The sequence below is a fragment of the Mobula birostris genome, chromosome 22 (genome assembly GCF_030028105.1).
Source record: "Mobula birostris isolate sMobBir1 chromosome 22, sMobBir1.hap1, whole genome shotgun sequence".
Classification (NCBI taxonomy): Eukaryota; Metazoa; Chordata; class Chondrichthyes; order Myliobatiformes; family Myliobatidae; genus Mobula; species Mobula birostris.
The window spans coordinates 50,844,789-50,866,800 of record NC_092391.1 but is presented as its reverse complement, the minus strand read 5'-3'; the positions used below and the strand labels follow the sequence as shown (position 1 = coordinate 50,866,800).

The window sequence follows — 22,012 nt, the reverse complement described above, 5'->3', positions numbered from 1 at the left end:
CCTTGTGACTGAGGTTGCCCAAGTCCAGGCAATAGCCTGGTAAATCTTTCAGGTTTCCACAACAGGGTGCCTAAATCCGTGTACAGTACTCCAAATTCAGCCTCGCCAATTTCTTATGTAACTGTACCAAGACTTTCCAACTTCTATATTCAACGCCCTGACAAGACCAGTCTGCCAAATGCCGCCTTCAGAATCCTATTTGTGACATCGCTTTCAGAGAAGTATGCACCTCTCGGCCCCTCTGTTCTATGACACTCCCCAGGACCCGACCATGTCCTGATCTGATCTCCCAAATTATCAATAGTAACTGTACTCCGAGATCGTTCTGTCCCTTTACTGAAGTATCACTACCTCCAGAGGACGGAGAGGTGAAGGTTAAGTAATAACCTGAGGGGTGACTCCCCCACCCCCACACAGAGTATCTGGTATGGAATTGGTCAAGGCAGATTTATTAGGTATATTCTTAGTACGTGGATGAAGCGTTTACAGGAAACCGAGCCAGGTGCTGAGAGTAGCTTGAGTATGCTTCTTGTTTCGCATGCACACATATGAAATTAAGGGCTTTCTCGGTGCTGTGCAACTGTGCGTCTCTGTTTATTTACCAATGAGTACGTGCACATTTTATAAATGTAACAGTAAAAGTAAATAATTACGTGCTTGTCGTTTATTTGTGAGTGCATTCCCATTTGTAACATTTAACCATGTTCCGGTATGTTGTCTGAGTCTCGACATAAACCGAGGGACAAGGATCAGCCTCTGTTCCACCTGTCTGTTACTCTCAGACAGGAAGGGGGTGGATTATGGCTGATTTCGTTGTAATTCCATCCACCCTGTTCAAACGCTTTGATCATTCTCAACAGTCACTCGCTGACCACTCTCAGCGGTGATTCACTTATTACTCTCAATGATCACTAACTGGTTATTCACTGTCTTGAGCCCCGCCTTGACGGGCAACGGCTGCCAGCAACAAACATGGCGGGGCCCTGCTGCCTGCTGAACCTACGGAGGGTCCAGCAACAACACGCATGCGTACGAAGGGCGGTGACTGACGTAACAGTAAACTTCCGGAACAATGGAGGCGATTGTGAACGAGACCGTGTCGTCGGACGACCTGCTGGTAAAAGAGCGGGGAGGGGGAGAGGGAGAGGACGAAAATAGGCGGAGGGTGAGGGAAAAGAAAAGAAAAGAGTTTTACTGTCCGGTGGAGTTGTTGACTGAGCTTGTTGTTGGGAGGTACTCTCAGACAGGAAGGGGGTGGAGATGCCAAGAAACAGACGGGGGTAGTTAACGGGAGATAGTGTTGGGTCATAGGAGTTGTACGGAGGAAGGCGAATGGCAAGTTTCTGGGAAACGAAAAAAATAAGCGGCGAGTTGAGTGATGAAGGCAGTAGACATATTTTAAATAAAAGAAGGAAGAGTTTAAGATATTACTGAGGTTTGAGCGTAGATCTGTTTCTGATAGTGATCCAAGTTGATTAAGAAATTAAGTAAAACGTTAGATATAGTTCGCACAATATTCTGTAAGAGATGGGGCTCTTAGTGCTTTGTAAAGACGTGAGAAAATTTTAGGTTTAAAAGCTATGGAAGGAATGAAAGTAATACCAAATAATGTATTGAATGATAGTGGCTTTGGGGGAGTAACTACAGGAGTGCCTAGATGTATCCATGGACAACGTTAAAATAATTTAGCTGGTGGAGAAGTTACAGACGCTAAACGTTTAAAAAGGTTTGGTGGTGGAGTAAGAGCAGATACAGTATTGTGCAAAAGTTTTTGACACTTAAAAAATTCTGTAAAGCAAAAATGCTTTCAAAAATAATGAAAAGTTTCTAAATATCAAAAAAAAAATAAAGAGCAGTAAACAGTAAAAAGAACTAAACCAAATCAATATTTGGTGTGACACTTTTCCTTTAAAACTGCATCAGTTCTCTTGGGTACACTGCTGTGCAGTTTTATAAGAAAATTGGCTGTAAGGTTGTTCCAAACATCCTGGAGAACTTACAGTTCTTCTGCAGACTTTGGCTGTCTGGCTTGTTTCTGACTTTCCAGGTAATCTCAGATAGCTTCAATAATGTTGAGATCAGGGCTCTGTGGAGGCCATATCAGAGGGGATGACGAGACGGCCTACAGGGACGAGGTCCAGCACCTGGCCGTGTGGTGTGCCGACAACATCTTGGCCCTTAACACCTAGAAGACCAAGGAGATCATTGTGGACTTCAGGCATGCTAGGAGCTACACTCACATCCCCATCTACATCTATGGAGCTGTACTGGAGCATGTATCAAGCTTCAAATTCCTTGGTGTCCACATTTCCGAGGATCTCACCTGGTCCCTGAACTCCTCCATCCTGATCAAAAAGGCGCAACAGCGCCATTTATTTCCTGCGGAGCATGAAAAAAGCTCACCTCTGTCCCAGGATACTGACCGCTGTACCATTGAGAGCATACTCACCAACAGCATCTCAGTGTGGTATGGCAATTGTCCCGTATCGGACCACAAAGCACTCCAGCGTGTGGTGAAAACTGCCCAGTGGATTATCGGCACCCAATTGCCCACCATGAGAACATCTACTATAAATGCTGCTGGGCAGGGCAAAAAGCATTATCAAGGATGCATCTCACCCTAACCATGGACTTTTTACTCTCCTCCCATCCGGTAGGCACTATAAGAGCCTCCACTCCCGCACCAGCAGGCACAGGAAGAGCTTCTTCCCCGAGGCTGTGACCCTGCTGAACCTCACGTCACAGCGCCAAGCAGTATTGCACCCATATTGTACTGTCTGAGTACTTCTATATTTGTGTGCTGTAGCACTTTTTATTTGCAGTTATTTTGTGAATAACACTATTCTTTGCATTTCTGATCAGATGCTAACTGCATTTCATTGGCATTGTATCTGTACTCGGCACAATGACAATAAAGTTGAATCTAATCTAATATTGTGCAGATCTTGTTTTTTTTTCCCCACTGAAGATAGTTCTTTATGACCTTGGCCATGTGTTTGGCATTACTGTCCTGCAGAATAAAGTTTGTACTGATCAGACACCTCCCTGATGTATTCTGTGATGGATGAGAATCTGGTTGTACTTCTGAGCATTGAGGATTCCATTAATTCTGACGAGATCACTAGTTTCATTCGCAGCCCAAACCAGCAGTGAACCCCCCCCCGCCCCGTCTGCTTCGCTGTTGGCTACAGACACTCATGCCATGTAGCACTCTTCTAGCTCTTTCTACAGACAAACTACCTCCTCTTGGAGTCAAAAATTTCAAATTTTCACTCATCAGTTCACAGCACTTGTTGCCATTGTTCAGCACCTCAGTCCTTGTGTTTTTGTGTGTTGGTGAGTCTCTTGGCTTTGTTTCCAGCATGGATGAATGGCTTTTTGGCAGCAACTCTTCCATGAAGACTGCTTCTGACAGTACTTCTCCCAACTGTAGAGGAGTGTACTTGGGTTCCAGTGGTTTCAGAGAGTTCAGAGCTGATAGCAATGCTGGACGGCTTCCAATTTAGAAGGGACTTCAGCTTGAAGTATCTCTTGTCTTCTGCACTCAGTTTCTGTGGCCGACTGCTGCATTTCTGGTGTTCAACCTTGCCCTTTTCTTTATTTAAAAGAGCTTGGATATAATGCCAAACACTTGAACCTCCTGCTACTGCAAAATTTCTGCTGGGGGAGACCTTGCTGATGCAGGATGATTACTTGTGTCTTGTTGCTTTGATTTGATGACTTTGAAGGTTAAACTGTCACATCTGCCACAGCCTCATCTTTTTAGTTTGCTTGTCCTTTGCCCAGTTTGATCCCTTCTACGTCCGTTTCTGTTTCAGTTAATTAGTTTAGTTCATTCAACTCATTATGTCATTGATCATTAGCATCCTCTTTGTTATCTTTTTTTTAATCATGCACTTGGCTATATACCTACGAAGTAATCAAGATTTTATTTGAAAAGTGATCTATAATTTAATGTTTCTTTAAAAAAATACAAAGAATTCTCTAACATTTAATGTTTTTGGAAAATGAGTGTTTGGAAATCTAAAATTTGGGCTTTTCTGCTGACACCAATTCAGAAGACAAAAGGTAAACATCTGAATATAAAATTTATATACAGATTTATGGTGCCTAAGACTTTTGCACAGTAGTGTAACTTATTGGTGTTGATTAAATTTGATGATAAAAAGTTACTGGATTGGGTTAATTTAGGTTATATGAGTTATATAGTTCGAGTCTATGTGTCACTCCATTTGAGATGTTCTTAATGCCCAAAGTTTGGCCATGTAGCAGCTGTATGTAGGGGTAAAAAATGGTGTTGCAGGTGTGGTGGAGAACATGATCATGGTAATTGTGGAGAATACAGTAGGCCAAAATGTAGCGTTTGTTGAGGGGAACATAGCACTGTTTAGGCATGGTGTCCTGTGAATAAGAAAGCTGTGGAAGTGCAGGATGTTTGGGAAGAAATGGGCACATCATATGCAAAAGCTCTTCGGAAAGTAGAGAAGACAATGTCAATAGGACCCATTATATCCACAATTTTGATAGATTTAAGTCAATATATAAAGTATATGATTTTATAACAAAGGATTTGTTGATTGTTGATAAATTAAAATTTGTTACTTTCATGGCAGATTGGTATAGCACAAATTAGAGGTGGGACAGAAGAAAACATTATATTAAACTAGGGATAAAAGACCAGAAGTTATTAATATTTTACATGGAGGAGTTGTGTGGGGGGGGGGTCCTGGGGATTGCATGGGAGCAGTGGTGGGAGGGGGGAGATGCATGGGGATTGTGTGTGGGGCTGCTATGGGTGGGATGCTTGGGGATTGTGCGTGGGGCACCTAAGGATTGATTGTAGGATGGCGGGGGCCAGGAGCACCTGGGCACTGTAGGCCGGGGGGCATGCCCATGGTTGTGTGGCAACAGGAGAATGGCTCTGCAGACGGGGGAATGGGAGAGAGGAAGGCTTGGGAGTTGGTTGATAGGGGTGTACGGGTGGATCCCAGAGGGATGTAGGGAGTAGGGTGATTATGGGGCTGGAAGGGGGATTGATGGGTGGGAGCAGGGCTGGGTTGGTGCCTTTGCATGAGTGGTGAGCAGGAGAGTACATGGAGTTGTGGGAAATTGGTTGAGGTTTGTGGGGTATTGAGGGACGTGCTGCAGTGTTAGAGAGAAGAGTGCGAGGCAGTTCTGAATCCAGCAGTAGGTAGAAACACTGACTGTGTGGTAGATACTGCTCCGTCACCACATTTGTGTTGCCTGTTTTGCAGAAGTTTGAGAAGAAGTACAATGCAGAACTGAGGCAGGGCTCGCTCTCCAGAGCCACACAGTTTGAATATGCCTGGTGCCTAATCCGGAGCAAATACTCTAGTGACGTCGTTAAAGGAGTTGCCATTTTGGAGGGTGAGCCACACCATGAACACACTTCTGTCCCACTGACTTGTTCAGGTGGCAGGGCTAACTTAGGGTCAAGGCATAATACAGCACAGAACAGGCCATTGGAACTGCTAGTCCTATTTACCTGCATTTGGTCCACATTCCTCCAAAGGTTTCTTATCTATGTACGTGTCCAAATTTCATTTAATTGTTGTAATGGTATCTGCCTCTATCACTTCCACTGGTAGATTGTTCCATATATATCGCCCTCTGTGTGATAAACGTGCTTCTTGGGTCCCCTTTAAGTATTCCCTCTCTCACCTTAACATATGTCATCTAGTTTTGGACTCCCTCCCCTGGCAAACAGACTGACCATTCACATTATCTGTGCCATGATGGCATTTGAGATATGGCACGTGAAAAATTGTTAATGAAGGAGAGCATTTGCACTTCTGAGGGTAGGGGATGAGGCAGAGGTTCAATTCTCAGACCCTGCTTACACGATGATAGTGTTCAGAAAGTAAGGTAGTTCCAGGTCAGGCTCTCTGCTTGGGGAAGACTTTGACCACTTTTGGCGAGAGTAGTATGTGAATTTGTGGGTCCTCAGTTAACTTTCAGTTGCTGTCTTCTCTCCCATTGTCTTTCTCTCACACTGTTTTCCCCTCTTTTTCTATTCAGAGTTGTATCCTGATTCATCCAAAGAGGAGCAGAGAGATTACATTTTCTACCTGGCCGTTGGGAATTATCGGTTGAAGGTGAATGTCTACAGCTCGTTAGCTTCTAGCTTTGACTGGATGTGCCTTGTGTTTCTAAAGTGTGAGAAAACTGTTCTGTCTTTCAGGAATACGAGAAAGCTCTGAAATTCATTCGCTCAATGTTGAAAAATGAGCCACACAACCAGCAGTGCCTGGAGTTGGAAAAACTCATCAACAAAAAGATGCAGAGAGGTGAGATGTGGAATGCTGAGGCAGTCCATAAACTGGGAGCCTGCCACACAATATAAGCTGTCTCAATTTTCTTTGTTTTTGCGTCCATCTCAGTATTTTGCACCATGGCCTCATAAATCAGATATATGGGTTTCTCAATTTCTGATCTTCCAATCCTGTTTGAGTGTAATTGCTCCGTTGCCTCCAAATACCGAGGCTCTGAATTCTGGAAATCCTTCCTTCAGTCTCTGATTTTGTACTCTTATTTTCTAACTTTGTACTCTACTCTCCTTTGAAACCCATCTCTTGGACTATACTGTGGTCATCTGCCCAGTACAACTGCAGTGTTGTGACACTGAAGGTATGCATAGAAATGAGATCGATATATCTTTAGAATCTGCCTGGGTTCTGCACTACACATTGTATTTCCTTCTATTTCAAATGGACTATGACCTACAAGGACTGGCACACCTCACGTGATTGTCAATTTCAAGAATAAGTTCTTACAGGACACCATAGGAAGTTGGCCTCATCAGCCCTGCAGTAGCTCTTTTGAAGAGCAATGCACTTTGTTGTTGCGACCTTGTATTCCTGTAACTTTCTCTCTGTTTATTATCTAGTTCCTTGCTGAGCCTTCTCACAAACTCTTTCAGCATGGGAACTGGCCCATTAGCCATAGTGTTCTTGCCATCACCCAGCCCTTTCAACTAATCCCATTGTATTTCCCTCATAACCAGATCTCGAGAACTGCACACCATTCTGAATGAGGTTTATTATTCCTGACATAGATTACAAAATTTGTTTTACAGCAGCCGTGTAGTACAAGATGTAAAAAAAAATCATCATGTTACAATAAAAATTAATGAATAGTGCAAAAGATAGATAGTGAGGTAGTATTCATGGACTGTTCGAAAATCTGGTGGCAGAGAGGAGAAAGCTGTTCCTAAAACATTGAGCGTGGGGCTTCAGATTCCTGTATCTCCTCCCTGATGGCAGGAATGAGAAGAGGGCGTGTCCTGGGTGGTGAAGGTCCTTAATGATGGATGTCTTTAGGTATGTAAAGAGGGAAAAATTAGTTAAGACCAAGTTGGGCCCTTGAAGACAGAAACGGGTGAAATTATTATGGGGAACAAGGAAATGGCAGAGGATCTGAACAGGTACTTTGGATCTGTCTTCACTAGGGAAGACACAAACAATCTCCCAGATGTAATAGTGGCCAGAGGACCTAGGGTAACAGAGGAACTGAAGGAAATTCGCATCAGGCAGGAAATGGTGTTGTGTAAACTGATGGGACTGAAGGTTGATAAATCCCCAGGGCCTGATGGTCTGCATCCCAGGGTACTTAAGGAGGTGGCTCGAGAAATCATGGACACATTGGTAATCATTTTCCAATGTTCTATAGATTCAGGATCAGTTCCTGCAGATTGGAGGGTTGCTAATGTTATCCCACTTTTTAAGAAAGGAGGGAGAGAGAAAACAGGCAATTATAGACCAGTTAGTCTGATATCAGTGGTGGGGAAGATGCTGGAATCAATTATAAAAGATGTAATAGCGGCATATTTGGATAGCAGTGGCAGGATTGGTCCGAGTCAGCATGGATTTACAAAGGGGAAATCATGCTTGACTAATCTTCTGGAATTTTTTGAGAATGTAACTATGAAAATGGACATGGGAAAGCCAGTGGATGTGGTGTACCTGGACTTTCAGAAAGCCTTTGATAAGGTCCCACATAGGAGATTAGTGGGCAAATGGTATTGGGGGTAGGGTACTGACATGGATAAAAAAAATTGGTTGGCAGACAGGAAACAAAGAGTAGAGATTAATGGGTCCGTTTTCAGAATGGCAGGCAGTGACTAGTGGGGTACCGCAAGGCTTGGTGCTGGGACCGCAGCTATTTACAATATACATTAATGATTTAGATGAAGGGATTAAAAGTAACATTAGCAAATTTGCAGATGACACAAAGCTGGGTGGCAGTGTGAAATGTGAGGAGGATGTTATGAGAATGCAGGGTGACTTGGACAGGTTGGGTGAGTGGGCAGATGCAGTTTAATGTGGATAAATGTGAGGTTATCCACTTTGGTGGCAAGAACAGGAAGGCAGAATGGTGTCAAGTTAGGAAAAGGGGAAGTACAACGAGATCCAGTTGTCCTTGTTCATCAGTCACTGAAAGTAAGCACACAGGTACAGCAGGCAGTGAAGAAAGCTAATGGCATGCTGGCCTTCATAACAAGGGGAATTGAGTATAGGAGCAAAGAGGTCCTTCTGCAATTGTACAGGGCCCTGGTGAGACCACACCTGGAATATTGTGTACAGTTTTGGTCTCCAAATTTGAGGAAGGACATTCTAGCTATTGAGGAAGTGCAGCGTAGGTTCACGAGGTTAATTCCAGGGATGGCGGGAATGTCATATGTGGAGCGACTGGGGTTGTATACACTGGAATTTAGAAGGATGAGAGGGGATCTGATTGAAACATATAAGATTATTAAGGGAAAGGACGCGTTAGAGGCAGGAAACATGTTCCCGATGTTGGGGGAGTCCAGAACCAGAGGCCACAGTTTAAGCGTAAGGAGTAGACCATTTAGAACGGAGTTGAGGAAAAACTTTTTCACACAGAGGGTTGTAGTTCTGTGGAATGCAAGGCAGTGGAGGCCAATTCTCTGGATTCTTTCAAGAAAGAGTTAGATAGAGCTCTTAAAGATAGCGGTGTGAAGGGATATGGGAAGAAGGCAGGAAAAGGGTACTGATTGTGGCTGATCAGCCATGATCACAGTGAGTGATGGTGCTGGCTCAAAGGGCTGAATGGCCTACTCCCGTACCTATTGTCTATTGTCAACTTCTTGGGATTCGCCTCCTTTTGAAAATGTCCTAGCTGCTGGGGTAGGTTGTGCCTTAATACTGGAGTTGACCTAAAGGAGGTTCACCAGGCATGTGACAGTTGTCCAGCGAAAACTCAGAGCTGCAGGGAGTGGGGCGTTGTAAAGATCAGGTGAAACCAGGGTGACTGTGGGTTAAGCAGTTCTCTGGTTACTGAATGAATGGGAGCAGTTAAAAAGGGCAAACAGAGACAAAGCAATGATCTTTCTCGTGTGGACGGTGGCGAGGACTGGGGAAAATTCTATCCTTCTGTTCCAGGGAAGAGACAAGGGGCGGACCAAGTGGATGAGATTCCACTTAGGGCTTTGTTAACAGTGGTATAAGGGAAGCTACAGTTCAGGACACTGGGTACTGATGTATTGGTTAAAACTACAATCAACTTATTAAATTAAAGAAGCAACAGTTGACAAAGACAGTAGTCACAGTGTAAACTTAAATTTTGCCAGACCAAATTATCATACCACACACAAGTCTTTACTTTAACCTTTTCACTATTTTATTGTCCGTGCTCAGCCGGCGAGAAAACTTCAAGCCAGACATCAAAGAGACAGAGTTTCTACCTGTCTCTCTGGCGGCTCAAAGGAGCTTCTGATTTAACAAGCAGGAATGCTACAGTTTATAGGACTAACAGACAAAGAACACTTAGATACCAGGGTATTCCTGCCAAGTCATAGCGAACTTAATTAGATAAGAGAGTACACTAAATCATGGGTTTTAAATACAGACAAATTCTTGCCTTATCAGTGAAACTTGAATAGACACAAGGTGGGACCATAGATCAATATGTGAACTCATAAGACATGATGTATGCAACATGTGTGAATACAGCCCACAGATCGTTCTCAAAGGGACAGCTGTGAGTTGTTTAAAAAAAACACTGAAGGCGGTTTTTTTTTCAGTCAAGGACAGTCTCTCCAACTTTTCACAGAACAGAGCATACACAAGCTGGAACCTAATTTTAACCAGCTATTACCCAGAATCAGAGAATCATTTCTTACTTTCCCAACACCCTTAACCTTCATCAACAGTGTGTTCAAAAACTTCAACCTCTGAGCTCCTGGATTTCAGGTTTCTGGCTGTATCCTGTTAACATTGCCTTGTGTTTTGTTGTCGTAGAGGTGTGCTTGAAAGAAGCAACACACAACGTAGGAGGAACTCAGCAGGTTAGGCGGCATCTATGAAGGGCGGTGGACAGGTGACATTTCTGCTGAACTCCAGTATTTTGTGGGTGGTGTTGTTTTTGAAAGATGCTTGGAGTTAGTAATTCAAGATTCCAGGAAAGAGAATCATCAGGTATAATGGGAGTAGGGAGGGATCTTAAAAAAGGTGTCTTTGGAGTCCAATCCTGTAGTAATGGACAGATCTCATAGAAAGGTTTTCAAGTGAGGCTACATAGGTGGATCAGAAAGGAGGACAGTCACTTTGTTGGTCTAACAACCTGGAGAAGATATATAGACAGATCATAGGTGTAAGAGGAAAAGAGCCTATCAGGACTTGTCTGCAGAGTGCGAGGTCAAGGAGTGAGTTGGAAGTAGTTCCTTTTTGACTTTATGCACCAGATTTAAAAAGTGACCGTGGCCTGTTGGGACTTGTCTACGGAGCCAGAGATCACTGAGCGAGTTGGCTTCAGTTCCTTGTGGACTTTGCGCACCGGTTTTCAGAAGTGAGTGGGACCTGTCAGGGCTTGTTTGCAGAGCCAGTGTTGCTTGGGTTAAAAGTAACTTAGCAAGGGCCAATAAAAAGGGGCGAGGTTTAAACCATTGTTGGAGTGCAGGAGTTGGAGTGGGCAGTGTTTAGAGTGGTCAAGCTTTAGCTCAACTGCCTTCGACAAGAATGGTTGCGGGCTTGAACTTAAGTTTGAGAAGTTAAAGGTATAACAGGTGTAGGCAGGATGGTAGTTCAGGAAGTAGAATGCTCCTTCTGTGAAATGTGGGATTTCGGGGTGCATAACCATCTCCTTGATGACTATAGCTGCAGAAAGTGCACCCAACTTCAGCTCCTGACTGACAAGGTCAAGGAACCGGAGCTGGAGCTGGATGCACTCAGGACCAGCTGGGAAGCTGAAAGACTTTTACTGAGGTGGTCACACACACAGATAGTAGATGGGTGACCACCATGAGAAGTAAGGGGAGTAAGCAGCTTGTGCAGGGTTCCCTGGAGGCCATGCCCCTCAGCAATAAGTATACTGCTAGTGGGGGGGGGGGTGTGGGGAGTTGAAAATGACTTATCAGGGCACAGGAGCAGGCAGGCCAGGCCAGTGGAAATCTGGTGACTCTGAGGCTCAGCAGGGAAGGATAAAGTCAGGCAAACTGATAGTGACAGGAGACTTGATAGTTCAGTGGATGGACAACAGATTCTGTGGCCACGAAAGAAGCCAAGATGCTGTGCTGCTAGGGTCCAGGATGTTTCAGCAGCTGTAGAAGATTCTGAAGAGGGAGAGTGAGCAGCCAGAGGTCGTGGTGCACATTGGCACCAATGACATGGGTAGAAAGGGGGAAGAGGTCATGCACAATAAGTATGAGTTAGTCAGGAGACTGAAGAAGAGGGCCTCCAGGGTAGTAGTCTCTGGATTACTCCCAGTACCATGTGCTAGTCAGGGCAGGAATAGGATGATGGTACAGATGAATGAGTGGCTGAAGAAGTGGTGCAGGGAGCCAGGTTTCAAATTTCTAGATCATTGGGATCTCTTCTGGGGAAGGTATGACCTGTACAAAAAGGATTGCTTACACCTGAACTAGAGGGGGACCAATATCCTTGCAAGTAGGTTTGCTGGGGCTGTTGGAGGGGATTTAAACTAATTTGGCAGGGGGATGGTAATCGTAGTGATAGGCTTAAGGATGGAGCTGTCGGTATATAAATTGATGCAGTGTGTAGTGAGGAAGAACAGGCAGATGATGGGGCAAAATTACTGTCAGTAGGATGAGTCACAGTGTAATATGGGGTGATAGATTTAGGTCTTAAGGTGTTGCATTTGAATGCACACAGTATACTGAATAAGGTAGATGATCTTGTAGCAGAGTAGGGATTGGTGGGTATCACTGAGTCGTGGTTGAAAAGATCATAGTTGGGGAGCTTAATGTGCATTGATACCATGTATCGAAAGGAAGGCAGAGGAATTGAGGTGGCTCTGTTGGTAAAAGAATTAAATCAAATCCTTAGAAATAGGTGACATAGATTGGAAGATGTAGAACCCTTGCTCTGCATGAGAGAGGAGCTGGCCAAAGTTGATGGGAAGGGGACACTACCCAAGATGATGGAAGAACAGCAACAGCTGGCCTTACTGGGACAAGTCAGAAGGCACTGGATAGATGCATCCCCAAAGGTGAAGAATGGAGGATGCTCTCATCCTCTAAAGGATGACAAAAGCAAAGGGGAGGGCACATAATGTAGCCAAAAATAGTGGGTTTGGGAAGCTTTCAAAAACCAACAGAAGGCAACTTAAAAAAAAAATCCATAAGAATAGCTCTCCTGAAGGTAAGTTAGCTAAAAATATCAAAGAATAACAAAAGCTTTTTTCAGATATATAAAGGGTAAAAGAGAGGCAAAAATGGTTATTAGACCACTGGAAAATGAAGCTGCAGAGGAAGTAATGTGGGATAAGGAAATGGCAGATGAATTTAATAAGAATTTTTGTCAGTCTTCACTGTGGAAGACACTAGCAATATGCTAGAAGTTTGAGTGTGTCGGGGCAGAAGTAATAATTCTCAGGGTTGTATATCGTGACATATATGTACTTTGATAATAAATTCACTTAGAAATTTTTTGAACTTCGGACCGGATGGCTACACCCCAGGATTCTCAAAGAGGTAGCTGAAGAGATTGTGGTGGCATTAGTAATGATCTTTCAAGAATTAATAGATTCCAGCATGCTTCTGGAAGACTGGAAAAAAAGAATCACCGGCATGTGTTGTGAAATTTGTTAACTTAGCAGCAGCAGTTCAATGCAATACATAATATAGAAGAAGAAAAAAATAAGTATATCAATTACAGTATGTGTATACTGAATAGATTAAAAATTGTGCAAAAACCCAGAAATAATATATACTGAAAATGTGAGGTAGTGTTCACGGGTTCAATGTTCATTTGAGGAATCGGATGGCAGAGGGGAAGAAGCTGTTCCTGAATCGCTGAGTGTGTGCCTTCAGCTTCTATATCTCCTACCTGATGGTAACAGTGAGAAAAGGGCATCGCAAATGTCACCCTACTCTTCAAAAAGGGACAGGGCAGAGGAAAGGAAATTATAAGCCATTTAGCCTGACTTAAGTGGTTGGTACAATGTTGGACTCCATTATTAAGGGTGAGGTTGCAGGGTACTTGAAGGCGCATGATTAAGTAGACCAAGGTCAGCACGGTTTCCTTAAGGAATCTGTTAGAATTCTTTGAGGAACTAACAGGCAGGATAGACAAAGGAGAGTCAGTGGATGTTCACTTGTATTTTCAGAAGGCCTTTGAAAAGATGCCATACGTGAGGCTGCTTAACAAGATGAGAGCCCATGGTATTACAGGAAAGATACTGGTATGGATAGAAAATAGGCTGACTGACAGTAGTAAAAGAACGGGAATAATGGGGGGCCTTTTCTAGTAGGCTGACAGTTACTAGTGATGTTCTGCAGAGGCTGGTATTAAGCCTGCTTCTTTTCAAGTTATATGTGAATGACAAAGTTGATGGCTTTCTAGCCAAATTTACAGACAATTTGAAGATATGTGGAAGGGGAAGTAGCGTTGAAGCAGGGAGTCTGCAGAAGGACTTGGACAGATTGAAAGAATGGGCAAAGAATTGGCAGATAGAATATAGTGTAGGGAAGTGTACGGTCATGCACTTTGGTAGAAGGAATATTTTCTATACAGGGAGAAAATTCAAAAATCAGAGGTGCAAAGGGACTAGGAAGTCCTTGTGCAGAATTCCCTAAAGGTTAATTTGCAGGTTGAGGCAATAGTAAGGAAGTCTGTGGTGAGGAAGGTAAATGCAATGTTAGCATTCATTTCAAGGGAACTTGAATATAAGAACTAGGATGTGATGCTGAGGCTTTATACGACATTGATCAGACCACACTTGGAGTATTGTGGCCCCTTATCTAAGAAAAGATGTGTTGACATTGAAGAGGGTTCAAAGGAAGTCCATGAAAATGATTCCAGGATTGAACAGGTTTGATGGCTCAGGGCCTGTACTCACTGGGAATTTAGAAGAATGAGGGAAGATCTCATTGTAACCTATCGAATGTTGAAAGAGTTACATGTTGAAGTTGGAAGTATATCAGAGGAGGTTCCTGAGAATGTTTCTGGGAATGAAAGGTTTAATGTACGAGGAGCATTTGATGGCTCTGGGCCTGTACTCATTGGAGTTTAGAAGAATGGGGGTGGGGGAAATCTCATTGAAACCTATTGAATAGAGGTCAGTGTGGCACACCAACCTCTACCTTGCTGAGGCCGGGCAGCAACTGTCAGACACCTCCTCACATCTACTTTTGAAGAGGGCCTCACTCCGGACCATCAGAAAACTGTCTCTGACACCATCACTGATCTCATCCACTCCGGAGAACTCCCATTCACTACCACCAAATTCATAGTTCCCTTATCCTGCACTGCCCGCTTCTACCTCCTACCCAAGATCCATAAACCCAACTGTCCGAGTAGGCCTGTTGTCTCTGCCGGCTCCTGTCCCATTTAACTCGAGTCCTTGTACCTTGATTCCATTCTATCCCCCTTGATTCAGTCTCTTCCCACCTACATCTGCGACACTTCTCATGCTCTAGATCTCCTCAGTAACTTACAATTCCCTGATGTTGACTGCCTCATTTTTGTCATGGATGTTCAGTCCCTTTATGCTTCTATCTTAACAAAAGAACCAACCAATTACCTTCTACCAACACCCTCTTCCATCTGGCTGAACTGGTCCTCACCCTCAACAATTTTTCCTTTGGCTTGTCCCACTATCTCTAGACTTGAGAAGTAGCCATGGGTCCTGGCTAGGCCTGATTTTTTTTTGTTGTTGGTTACATAGGACAGTCCGTGCTCGAAACCTTCCCTGGTAATATTCCTCAATTCTTCCTCTGCTATATAGAAGAGTGCATTGGTGCTGCTTCATGGACCCAGGATTAGCTTGTCATTTCATCAACTTTGTCTCCAACTTCCACCCTGCCCTTAAATTCACCTGGTCCATTTCTGACACCTCCCTTCCCTTTCTCTATCTGTCTCCATCTCTGGAGACAAACTGTCAACTGACTTATTTTATAAACCTACCAATTCCCATGATTATCTTGACTATACCTCTTCCCTCTCTGTCTCCTGTAAAAATGCTATTCCCTTTTTTCAGTTCCTTTACCTCCGCTGCATCTGTTCCTGGGATGCAACCTTCCTTTCTGAAAAATCAGTGATGTCCCCCTCCTTCAAAGAATGGGGTTTCCCTTCCTCCATTGTGGACGCTGCCCTCACCTACATCTCCTCTATTTCCCAAATATTTGCACTCACCCGATCTTCCCTCCGACTTAACAGTTATGGAGTTCCTCTTGTCCTTACCTACAACCCCATGAGCCTCCGCATCCAACACATCATCCTCTCCGGAGGATCCTATCACTAAACACATCTTTACCCCCCCCCCCCCCCCCCCCCAGTTTCTGCAGGGATCTCTCCCTCCGTGACTCCCTTGTATCCCTTGTCCGTTCGTCCCTCCCTCTCGGCACTTTTCCCTGCAAGCGGCCCAAGTGTTACTCCTGCCCATTCACTTCCTCTCTCCCCTCCATTTGGGGCCCAGAGGCAACACTTCACTTGCAGATCTGTTGTGTTCAGTGCTCCCGATGCGGCCTCCTGAACATTGGTGAGACCCATCGTAAAGGTGCTTCATTGAGCACCTTTGCTCCATCCACCAATAACAGAAATTCCCAGTGGCCAAACATTTTAATTCCCATTTCTATTCTGACTTGTTGATCCATGGCTTCCTTTTGTGCCAAGATGAGGCCACCCTCAGGGTGGAGGAGCAGCACCTTGTATTCCCCAAGTAGCCTCCAACCTGATGGCATGAATGTTGGTTTCTCCTTCTGGTGAATATCCCCCCCTCCCCTCTTCCTCTTTTCTCCACTGTGGCCTCTTACCTCTTCTCACCTGCCAATCACTTCCACCTGGATCCCTCTCTTTCCCTTTCTCCTATGGTCCACTCTCCTGTCCTATCAGATTCCTTCTTCTCCAGCTCTTTACCTTTCCCACCCACTTGGCTTCACCTATCACATACTAGCTAGCCTCCTTCCCCGCCCCCTACCTTTTTATTCTGGCGTCTTCCCCATTCTGTTTCCATCCTGAAGAAGGTCTCGGCCTGAAATGTCGACTTTATTTCCACAGAAGCTGCCTGACCTGCTGACTTTTTGTTAGTGTTGCTTTGAATATTGAAAGGTCTAGATAGTGGATGCGGAGAGGATGTTTCCTATAGTGGGTGAGTCTAGGATGGGAGAACACAGTCTCAGAATAGAGGGACGTCCATTTAGCATATAGATGAGAATGAATTTCTTTAGCCAAAGCGTGGTGTGTCTGGAATTCATTGCCATGGGCAGGCGTGGAGGCCAAGTCATTGAGTAGGTTTAAAGTGGAGGCTGGTAGGTTCTTGATTATTGAGGGTGCTAAAGGTTATGGGGAGAAGGCAGGAGAGTGCCATGAGAGGGACAATAAATCATCCATGATGGGGTGGTGGAGCACTTGGTGGGTTGAGTGGCCTAATTCTGCCTATGTTCTATGGTCTTTGGTTCAGGTAGTGGGGACTTCAGTGTCCTGAATACTAAGTTTTGAAATGTTTTAAGGCTTGAAGTTTTTATCATACATCCAATATGTAGATGATCCTAGAGAAGGGGTGGTACTGGACCTAAATTTTGGAAATATAGCTGGGCAAGTGTTGGTGAGAGAGTATTTCAGAGATCGTGACCAAAACTTCAGAATCAAAGTTGAGTTTATTGTCATATGTACAAGTGCAATGAAAACTTACAGTAGTATTACAGGCATGTAGTATCACATAAGTAACATTCACAAGAAAGACATAAATAAGCATGAATTAGACATTAGAGCTGAATTAGGCCATTTAGCCAATAGCATCTGCTCTGCCATTCCATTATGGCTGATTCATTATCCCATTCTCCTGCCGTCTCCCAGTAATTATAAACAATTGTTACAAAAAAGAATGGAATTAGGACAAAATGTCCATTGTTGTACATAATGTAGCTATATTAAATTAGTTATCAGGGTTTTGCAGGTTTGATTTAAGAACTGAATGGTTGAAGAGAAGTAGCTGATCTTGAAGCTGGTGACGTGAGACTTCAGACTTCTGTACCTCCTGCCTGGCCCAGAAGGTGTGGACCTTTGTTAGATGTTGCCTCCTTGAGGTTCCTCCTGATGGTGGGGAGGGATGTGCCTGTGATTTTTTGGGCAGTGTCTTGTACTCTGCAGCTTCATGTATTCCTGCCTGTTGGAATTGTCATATGAGATTGTGGTGCAAGTAGATAGGTGCTGCTTGAACCTCACCAGTACTGACTGGGAAATGTGATCAAATAGTGGGGTGGTTATAGGGCAGAAGATTCAGCTGATTATTTGATCCCAACAATGTTTGCTGCTCTTGAGAGCTTGCTGGTACTTAAAACTGTTAGTCACTTGCACTTCAGAGTGCTTTTGGATATCCTGAGGCTGTAAACTTTGTACAAACATGTGCACTAGAAAATTTCTCATTCTTTGCAGTGTTCAAACCCTTGAAACAGCTCAGTCAAATTGCTGCTGGTCATTTTGGCCAGAATAATCTGTTTTTCTATTCCATCTGCATACAGGGAGAGCTAATGAGTATGTGCCAGGAAGGACCCTTTACTATAACTCTGTTCAGTATTTTAAGCATTGCACACAATCCTCCAGCTGAGGGCAGACTTGTTCTTTACATAGTTCCAGTGTTGAACCTTATTTTTGATTGATAATGAAGTCGAGGGTTATAAAGGCTCTATTGATGTATGTGCACCCATTGAGCAGAAACCTGTTTAGCCTCTTGAACCTGTTTTTGTTTCACCTAATGCTCTGTGTATCCACAGTCTGTCTCATCAAATGAAAGGCCTTGCCCAAGCTAGAAGCTTAGTAACTGTTGAATGGTTTTCTCTTTTGAGCATTACTCTGAACTCATCATAGTCTAATCGATACATGACAGAAGTTCACACCATAGTCTCTCCTGCCTGTTATACCACGGCCTTTAGGGCAGCAATGAAGGTCCTCCATCTCTGGCAGTGTTCATCATGTCAGTAGCTCAGTTTTCACTGCTGTCAGTCATGCAAGTCCCGGGTGGAGGCTCAGGAATGCCATCACACTCAGATGTAGAAGGATTCTTCATTGCTGTCTCCATAACAGTTTAGTTTTACCAGTCAGGGTTGCTAGTCCTGAGCTGAACCCCCGAACCCGGAGAACTGGTGGACCACTCTTAGACTGACCTCTACCTGTAGACCAGTTTGGCATGGGTGACCCTACCAAGAGCCAAAGGATAAAGCCCTGACTCCAGCCAACATAACTGTCTGGGTCATTAAAGCACGCAAGCTTTCAAACCATGACAAGGATTGTGGTCCTCTTGGAGGTCACACCATAGTGCTGGTGATAAATCCAGCTGCTGCTTGACTCTTGATCTGACCGGTGTTACAGTTTTTTTGGACATCTGGTTCCACCTGGTGTGTATTGTGTACACTCTCTAACTTACAGCCTCTTAGGCATGAGCTGATCTGTTTATTCCTAACTACATAAGAAGTTATAATACCCTGTTAATTCATCCTGGTTTTTGCTGAATGCTCTATTTTAAGCATTAATACTTCCTGCCATTTTTAAGTATATATCCAGTGGTAAAGTCGGTGCCCAGTTGACCTGTGATCCTTTGCTAATTCTAGTTTCACATCTCTACTACCATCTGCAATCTCTTGTGTCTCCACTACCATCTTGCCTTTTGTTATGATCTTATCCTGATCACCAAACCTATTTCTTTTCTGCACACTTCCGTTTCCTTCCGCTCTAGTTCTTGTCTATTCTGTATTTATGTATTCGTTAAGATACAGCTGTGCTGACTGGCAACCCCTGATTTTAACCCTAGCCTAGTCACAGGACAATTTACAATGACCAGTTAGTCCACCAACCAGTACATCTTTGGGAGGAAACTGGAGCACCTGGAGGAAAACCACACGGTCACGTGGAGAATGTACAAACCCTTTACAGACAGTGGCAGGAATTGAACCCAAGTTGCTGGTACTGTACAGTGTTGTACTAACCAATACACCTCTGTATCTCAATAATGTACTGCATCATATTCGCCATGTTGTACTTGCTTTATTCCTTGAGTATAGTTTGTCTGAAGGTTGCTGAATCTGATGTTGAATGTGAACAAATCTTGTCTAATAAATGTCCTCAGGCCTTCTTCCCACCTTTTTAAAATTGTACATTTATGACTTTATCATCTCTCTCCCACCATGCTGCATTGTATAGAAAGCAATCTCCCATAGGTGGACCCACTGCACATTCTGCTCTCTGACAGCAACGTGTTCAGATTTAGATTAGATTATGAGAACACTCAGTCCTCTTTTATTGTCATTTAGAAATGCATACATACATTAAGACACGGAGTGATATCACAGAAAACAGGGTAAACCAAAGACTAACACTGACAGAACCACGTAGTTATAACATATAGTTACAACAGTTCAAAGCAATACCATAATTTGATGAAGAACAAACCATGGGCACGATAAATAAAGTCTCAAAAGTCCCCGAGTCCCCGATAGCAGGCAGCAAAAGGGAGAAACTCCCTGCCATAAACCTCCAGGCGCCGTCAACTTGCCGATGCATTGAAAGCACCCGACCACAGCCGACACTGAGTCCATCTGTCTGAAAACTTCGAGCCTCCAACCAGCCTCTCCGATACAGCCTCCCGAGCGCCATCCTCTGCCGAGCGCCTTTGACCTTGCCCCGGCTGCTGAAACACGCAAAGCCGAGGATTTCTGCTCCGGAGATTCCAGTTATCACACAGTAGCAGTGGCAGCGAAGCGGGCATTTCAGAGGTTTTCCAGATGTTCCTCTGTACTCTCACGTCTGTCTCCACCAAATCAGGATTGTGCACGGTCCCCTATTTGACAGATAACAGATACTTATCACCGGAGAGGCCGTGCGCGCTGCCGTTGCGCCGCCATCTTCTCCTCCTCCATATATAGTACCATATATAAATTTCAAAACCATGTTCTTAATGTGCTTCTGAAAGAACAGTGCTCCTGTAACCTCGGACAGTCATAGGACAGGACAGTAATGCAGCTGGTCAAGTTAGAGATCCTGGTTCAGCCCTGACCTCCAGTGTTTCTGTGTGGAGTTTGAATGTTCTCGCTGTGATCAAGTGTGTTTCTCCAGGTGCTGCAGTTTCCTTCCACGTCCCAACGATGTGCAGATTGTGGGTTTACTGGCTGCTGTAAATTGCCCCTAGTTTGCAGGAGAGGGGAAAATGTGGGAGGAGTTGAAAGGACTGTGGCGAGGATAAAATTGGATTAGTTTAAACCTGTGTTTGATGCAGACTTGGTGAAGAGACTGTTTCATGTTGTATTATTTTATCTCTCCATTATGTGAGCCTGACACTAAGTGAACATCTTATGCAAGTTCCTCAGCAAAGGGAGGATTTAACCAGTTTGGAAGAAGTTTTGTGATACCATTGGGCTTAACTTCTCAGGGTTCAGTTACACAATCAAATAAATGCTACCAAACAATTCAGCTCCATGAAATACATAATAGTTTAAGCTCCTACGTCATTTTATCATAGAAAATGGCAATTGTATGCAGTTTGCTCTAGAAACACCACTTTACCTAACTAGGATGTTTTGTGATACCGTTGGGCTTAAATTCTCAGGTTTAAGTTGTACAATCAAATAAATGTTACCAGGTGATTCAGCACCATGAAATACTTAAGAACAAGTTACTATGTAACTTTATTTTAGAAAGTGGCAATGGAGTGAGTAGCCCACATTGTTGTTTAGAAACCCTGTAGTGAAAGGCATTGCATTCTGTAGTCTAGCTTCTTAACTTGCTTACAGGAATGGGATAGAACGAGATCCCTCTAACTTCTGCAAGACTGAACTCAGGAGTTTCCCCTCTGGCCACTGGCCAGAGTGCTGCTCATCACGCTGATCTTTCTGTGCCTCTCCATTCAATAGCTCTTCCTCTGTGTTGTTCACCATCCTGACCTTCCCACTGTTCTTCACAGATGGCCTGCTTGGCATGGCAATCGTTGGGGGTGCAATCGTCGGACTGGCCGGAATGGCGGGACTGATCGGACTGGCCGTGAGCAAGGGCAAATCCTGACCTATGTGCCTGAAGATGGTGCAAGTGTTTCCTTTAATTTAATGATCCTCTCTTTAACACTGAGCCTTGGCTTGACTAAAGTTTTTCTGCATCAATGCTTTACACTGAACATTGTTTAATGTAAAATATTTAATTACTTTCTAATATTGTATCAGTGACTGTTCTTGGAACAATTGTTCAGTTATCCCTTTGGGAAAACACTGGTGTAAATGTTATAAATAACAACTTTGTAAACTGAATAAACCAGCCAATTTAACAGTGTGTGTCAGCCAGAGCCACACTATGACAGAAATTCAGAGAGTCTCATTCTTCACACTCCCTTCAAATGCTCCCAGGATATGGAGGAGGCAATGTACAGCTCCTGTTGCCCCATTAAACATTCCTGTGTGAGGGGCAGTATCTGTTGCCCTGAGGTGTTTTGTGTGTGGAATTTTGTGGTGCAGTGAATTTGTGAGGAGGGGGGAACGAGTTGTGGAGTCTGGAATAACCGGAGGGGTTAGAGTATGGTGGATAAGTAGGGTGTT

The 22,012-nt window shown here is 44.0% G+C and overlaps 1 protein-coding gene across 1 annotated transcript; it reads left to right on the top strand.

Moving 5' to 3' along the window:
• Nucleotides 1-1,032: 1,032 nt before the first annotated feature.
• Nucleotides 1,033-21,780, top strand: fis1 (fission, mitochondrial 1). Its single transcript, XM_072240153.1, has 5 exons — nt 1,033-1,117; nt 5,256-5,388; nt 6,040-6,116; nt 6,203-6,308; nt 21,391-21,780. Exons 1-5 carry the CDS (start codon nt 1,073-1,075, stop codon nt 21,486-21,488), a joined length of 459 nt encoding a protein of 152 aa, XP_072096254.1. The 5' UTR covers nt 1,033-1,072; the 3' UTR covers nt 21,489-21,780.
• The last annotated feature ends 232 nt before the right edge of the window (nt 21,781-22,012 follow it).